At 33.3% G+C, this 6,948-nt stretch overlaps 1 protein-coding gene across 3 annotated transcripts in view; it reads right to left on the bottom strand.

The window, feature by feature from the left end:
• Window positions 1-6: 6 nt before the first annotated feature.
• LOC106876653 (tyrosine-protein phosphatase vhp-1) overlaps window positions 7-6,948 on the bottom strand; it is a 95,411-nt gene continuing 88,469 nt past the window's right edge. For all 3 annotated transcript variants that reach the window (XM_014925269.2, XM_014925270.2, XM_014925271.2), the window contains 2 exons: window positions 6,118-6,134; window positions 7-153 (listed from right to left, as the gene is read on the bottom strand). In XM_014925269.2, the coding sequence (XP_014780755.1) occupies window positions 6,123-6,134 (12 nt within the window). In that variant the 3' untranslated portion in view covers window positions 7-153; window positions 6,118-6,122. The remainder of the gene's footprint in view (window positions 154-6,117; window positions 6,135-6,948) is intronic.

Genomic DNA, 6,948 nt, shown 5'->3' with positions numbered 1-6,948 from the left:
GAGAGAGAGAGAGAGAGAGAGAGAGAGAGAGAGTAACACTGTTTCTTTCAACTGAGAAATCTTCACTAGTCATGCTGCCATAGTAAGATGTTGGGGTTGTAGCTGTACAGCCCAATAGAGAACTTCACCAAAGAAGGTGCCAGGTTCTGAAAGCTGAATATAAATTAAAACAATAAGCAAATGAATTCATGAATTACACATACAATAAATAAATAAACAAATAAATAAATACAAATACCAGATACGTATTTATAAATACACACACACACATATATTAATGTCTGTTTTCATCTCAAATTATATCTGAAGACTATTGAAGATTAAACTGAAGGATTATTTAATATGAAGATACATGTAGATTAAACGCTTAAAAAAGCCGACAATGACTTCGAGGTTACAGACAGTCTGATGATTGTGAGCATGAACCAAAACTTCAGATTCACAGTCAACCTTTCCCTTGTAAAAGTTTAATACAATATTCTTGCAAAAACAAGTATATATACATACATATATATATATATATGTGTGTTTAATTTACAAGGAAAGCTCCAGAGAAACGTTTACCAGGATAGCCAAATGTCACATAGGTTCCTAAGAAATTAGTAACCACGAGAAGTGGGACGTGTTTTGGAGAACATAAGAATAATGGGAAACGAAGACAAACACACAAGATTTTATTTAAATCATTTAATATGTATGATTTAAATAACATCTTGTGCGTTTGTTGCCATTTTCCATTACTCTTATATATATATATATATTTATTTATTTATTTATTTATGTGTTTCAGCCAAGTGGCTGCGGTCATGCTAAACGTGGTTGTATGTTTGTGTGAAAAAAATACAAGACATTGAAAACAATGTCTTCTTTATTGGGAAAGCCTAGAAGACTGATGTAGCTGTACCAGTCTCTACCTGTACACAGGTGTGCTGTTTCGTAATTAACTTTGATGATCGTCATTGGTCATTGGCACATTCAGGAGCAGATGCAATGGCTGAACAATTAAAACCCCAGATTACGGACGACATGGTTGGGGGTTGAAACCTAACTACCACGGCCAAATAGCGTTGGGTGCTGATGCAAGGCCCATAATGTTGAATGCAATAAATTGTTACGAAACAAGGGAAAATATACAGGGATTACGCGCTGAATGATAGCCAAATAGTAAACTAAGAGCTGACCTATTTAATGTAGTTAGCTAACAAATTTTATTTGATTAAATTCATACTCTTAATGAGCAGAAATAATCATTTGTTTAATTATCAATCCCGAGAAGCGGAAGACAGGAAAGACAACTCAGCCTGTAAAAAAAAAAAAAAAAAGCATTTGTTGGTAGGGGAGGCAACTCAGGTCAACACGTACTCAAGGGAGGTAACTAACTCAATACGCTCCTTAACTAAGGGGGACAACTGTTTTAATATCTAAGCAAATACAAGACATTTTTATCGTTAATTTTTTTAAATTTTTACTTTAATGATTTAATTCAATAATTCCTAAACTTTATCATAGTTTGAGAATCAGAGAAAAAAGAATTTGAAATATTTATTGTTATTTAAAATAAAACGCTAAAACAATTTAAATAATTCCAGATTCAAAACATTTGCAATTCTCAAAGGTAACATCAACTGTGCTGGGAAAATAACATTCTTTTTAATAAAACACGAAAACAAATAAAAATTTCAATAAATACAAACATTTAGAAATAAATCCAGGACTAACTTAATCACCTCCTCGTTAATCTTAGATTAGCTTACCCTTTCTCTTATCATAAAGATGGTATATTCTTGTTAAAATATTTCACATTTATTTTAAATCAATTTTGAAAATAAGGAATTTAAGAAAAATGACGTTGTTCTTATTAAGGCAGTATTTGGATCATAAATTAACATGAAATCTTAATTTAGATTACCTTAATCCCTTCATTATGGTTTCCACTGAAATCCAATGCCCTTGTTTCAATTACTTCCTAAAATAATGAAGGATTTCGGGTTTGGAATATAAATCAACATGAAATTTTGATGAAAGACTTTTAGATCACTTTGAAACAGAAAGTTTGTATCAAAGGGCAGTCCCAGAGATAGATTTGTAGCAAAGGGGTGAAATAGGGAGTCTGTAGATGGTACATTAGGCAATGCAGTTTATATGAGGTTAACTGCAATAGTGCCATTAAATTAACCAAAATTGAGGGAAATTTGGCTGCTATTTCTAACAAATCGAGCAACCCTATCAAGGGTTCCTTTGTTGGCTGATGACCATTTTTACAGTGCTGAAGAAAATAACCAAGTCAATTAGTTGTCAACTGGTACTTGACAGACTCACATTCCTTGACATCCACTGAACCTAATAGGTAACCCAGAGCTTAAATCTAGCTTTGAACACAAACTATTTTCAGGTGTAATATATCAATTTTGTAAAATGGATTTCTGAAGAAGGCTTTCAGAATGGTACTGAAGGGCATCAGTGAATGGTTAAGAAATAGGTACTTCCTAAAAAAATGGTTGGTGTTCAATTCTGTTGTGCAGTCTCTTAGACAAATATCTTGCATCACAGTCACAGATTTACATCAAACAATGCCTTCTTTGGGAAACTTGACAGACAAATTTGTACAGAATCTTGCCAGAAGGACCATTCCTGTCTTTTGTGTAACAGACTCAGTCCATAACCCATTTAAACATGGTACAAGATCTAATCAAAAATCTAAGTCAAAACAGACAGCAGCCAGGCACTGGTCTCCATCCTGTCACAATGGTCTTTCCACTTCAGTACAACTGTCATTGTTTAGCCCCAGGTCTGTTCTACTGGTCTCATAGTGGTCTTTTAGTTTCAGTACAGCTGCTTAGATCTGTTGTTGTTGTAGTTGTTATTTAGCTTCAGGACAGCCCTGACTGAGCTGACCTAAAGATCAAAGGTGTTATGACCAACTGTACTGAATCCCAAAAGAACCCTATGTCTTGAGGACAAGGAGAAATGGAGGTGATCAAGTAGAGCCACTTAATTAAAAGGTAAACCAATTAATTAATAATACTGTAAACAAAAAAAAAAACAACATGCAAATGCAACAATAAACTATAATAGCCATCTCTTCAATTCGTCAGCAAAAGATTTCACCTGTAATTAACGAGGTTTAATATTAGACTTAATTCACAGTTTTTAATGTAACACTAGTTGCTTTAAATTACTATCTAGTTGAAACTAATTAAACATGTTCCCAGATCGTTAATCCTCTAAAACTTCCACAAAAGAACGTCTTTCTTTGTTAAATGTCCCTCATCTTTATAATTTCATATTCATTATTTTCCATGTAGCACCGTGTGGAATTAAGAATATCTAACAGCATCCCTGGTCTTCATAATCTGGTGCCCCAAAGCAACAGAAAAATGGGGCCTTCCATGTTCTCCTGTATACTAATGATTTTTTCCAGCTTGCCATCTTAATAATAACAATTATAATTTACAATCCTTTTGACCATAGGCAAAAGGCCTGAAATTTGGGGGGAGGAGGCTGGTTGATCAGATTGACCCCAGCCTGAAAGGTAAAACTGACATCAGTGGAATTTGAGTTCAGAAGGTAAAAACAGGTAAAATGCCAATAAACATTTTGAGTGATGTGCTGACATAATCATAATAATAATTTCACAAACCAAAGAAATAGTATTAAAGAAGGAAGCTGTTGTTACTATGGAAACAAAGCAATTGAATATAATAACTGTTTCAGAGTTATTGCGTTGAGAAACAACAGTGCCACCTGGTGTACAAAAACAAACACAATATGAACTGCAAAATATAGCAAAACAAACACAAAACAACTCTAAGTGACTGAAAAGTTTTAGTGTTCAACTGGTCATATGATCTGCTAGAAATAACAGCCAAATCTTTTTCAAATCACATCCTACCATCTAAAGAAAATAATCATTTGTTTAACAATGTTGTCCTACATGTATCCTGAAGAAGATTGGGTGGTCATGGCCAGAATGGCTTTGATTGAGGATCTACTCAATAGGGTCCAAACCTCCCTCTGGTATTGAAACCAGCCATATCTAGCCCAAATATTCTACCTGTTTTATGTTCAAACTGGCCAGATCTGACCCCTCACACATATTCTATAATGTCATTCTAAAAATAAACAATCATATCTTTGAACTCTTAAAGCTATAAGAAAATGCATTTGACAGCAATCTGAACATTGAAAGGTTAAAACACAACCACAACCAACTCACAAAGCTGGTGCCAGACAGAAATGTCCATTGGAATCATCCATTTCTGAAGAATTGGCAAAGTCATTTTAGACTGTCTTGCAACATTCATTCCCAATCTCGGTGCTCCAAGTTCAAATATCACAAAGGTGAACTTTACCATTCACCCTCTGAAGGTCAATAATTGAAGAACCAACCCAATACTGAAATAGACTGCTTCTCCCACAAAAAGAAATCCGTTACAGCTGACTTATCCAAGAAAGATCTGGAAGAAACTGGTTCTGACCAGACCTGCAGAGTAACAGGCCTCACTAAGTTTAGAACCCCAAGGTATGCCATATATCACAGAGGGGTTCTTTATGTTGTTAAGGACCAAATGCATAGAATAGCAATGTAGTTGACATTTAACCCAAGGTCAGCCAATGGTCAAAAGAAGTCATGATAATTCCATTTATTTGTAAGGCATGGTGCATCTAGGAATACTTTACCCAATGTATCATTCTTGTAGAGTGTCATTGTCAGAGAGAGAGATTTAGCTGTCATTTCTAACAGACTGAGCAACTCACCAAACAGTTCCTTTGTTGATTTATAGCCATTTTAACAGAGCTGAAGAAATCTAACAGCAGAATGGTGCTTCATTGGTTCAGTATAGACATTTTCCATTTCGAAACAGCTCTTGCAATATCCAAGACAATTACTTTGGAATTGATGACAAGATGATGTGGCAACAGTTCCAACTAGATTAAAAATTGACTACTTTACTACTACGACTACTGCTGCTGCTACTACTACTATGTTACAGGAACTACCAACATCATTATCAAAATAGGATAAATTACTAGAAGGGTATCTTAATTACGGTGAAACCAGTGCTAACATAATTAATAGAGTGAAGCAATACATTAGAATGAAACACATGTATTACTGAGAAAAATAAGTAAAAATGTTAACAAATAATTCTAGTCAAAAAGTCAAGGGAGATAACTTGGGAAAGTTTAATTAAAAGTAGAATGTAGTCGGGAATGAGTCTGATCATTAGAAACAACTTCAGATATGACTCATCCTTATTCTACTTCATCAGTAAAGCCTTGTCTAAGAAAGTTCATTCTCAAGGCTTTTAATGGAGATAAGGTCATTCTATCATATTAAAACTGACCCCAACTATATCACGTCTTTATATCTATATCATGATCTTTTGACGTATAACTACTATATATGAAATACCTAATATCTTAGGAATTGCTGAATTTCCAAAGTTTCCTCAGTCAACTGAGGAAACTGCTTTTATTGTGCTTTTTTTTGTTTCTGTTTTGCTATTTCTTCACAATTTGCTAAGAAGTACGAAGACTGAAATATGAAGTTGGTGCCAGCCCTCCGCTCAATCACTCAATCATATGCATAAATGTAGATTTTATTGTAGTCTCAGTTAAAGTATTAAATGTTGCCTGCTTCAGACTGCCTGACTGGTAACAGGTTCCATGTTTACATTATGTTCTTTGTGTCAAAGTAGGAACAAAGGTGGAATCCTTCTGTGAACCAATAGTTCCAACAAAAAAACTATTTCTAGAGAAGCTAAGGGGGGATGGGAGTGGTGGGTGGGTGGATGTGAAACAATATCAAACAATAGGTTAACTCAATAATTAGCACCACTTTAACGAACTACAAACATGCTGGCTAATAAATTCACGTCAGCAAAAGTGGATAACAACAACAAACTTAGGATAATAAAGTGACAGATCTAATGAAAGATGGGAATATTTTTTTAAAGAAAAAACATGAAAAAAAAAAAAGAAATGGTACACAAACAAAGAAAACAAGCAAAATATAAACATAAAAATAAGAAATGTGAATTAAAAAACATAAAAGGTTTTTACTTTTATTTCTAATGAATTTTGTAAAAGTGGAAATATAGGGGTAATACTCACCGAAGTCATCGTGGTGGCTACGTTATGATAAATAGAAAGAGAAGGTCAAATCACAGGGTCAAGATGTGGATTTTTAATACAAGTCATAGAAATATAAACAGGCAAATGTTTTCACTGATTTTAAGGCAATCTAAGAATTGGAATTTCAACAGGAGATGGATATGTAAAATTATTTAAATTCATTTGGAGATATTCTGTAGAACATGACGAAAGGTTTAAGTAACCGTCTTGTCTTAGAATCAATACCATCGTCTTCAGATGGTGGTAACAGTGAAACATTTCCACAATTGATGAACAAAAGATAATAAAATAAGATGAAATAAAATAAAAAAAACAACGGATAAAAAACATCAAATTGAAAAGCTTTATTTAGATTTTTTTTTTTATTGTTTAATTTTAAAAAAAACAAAAACAGGAAAAGAATGTTGAAGAGAGCAAAACTAGTTTAGTTTAGCTGAATGTGTACAATGGATGATTGGAGATAATATTTGAAATATAAATAACAACTACACACAGAACAACAACAAAAACAATTATAATAAAATAAAATAATATGAATGAAATATATGTGGATTAACAATAGATTTTCACGTAGTTTCTGTAAGCTTTTATTCAGAATATTTTTATATCAAACAATCACCAAAAAAACATTCCAATACACAAATAGAGAAAAACAAAACATGGCTAGATTTGCCATCACACATCATATTTTTGGAGAATGAGCAGGGCAAGAAAGACAAAGTCCTAGAGTCACTTTGTAGTGGGTCCTTTTTTTTTTCTTTGTTTATTTATATTTTCATTTATCTTTATTTTCCCCTGTATATGTATATA

Source organism: Octopus bimaculoides, chromosome 15, assembly GCF_001194135.2.
Source record: "Octopus bimaculoides isolate UCB-OBI-ISO-001 chromosome 15, ASM119413v2, whole genome shotgun sequence".
Taxonomy (NCBI): Eukaryota; Metazoa; Mollusca; class Cephalopoda; order Octopoda; family Octopodidae; genus Octopus; species Octopus bimaculoides.
This window is presented reverse-complemented; position numbering and strand designations above follow the sequence as displayed.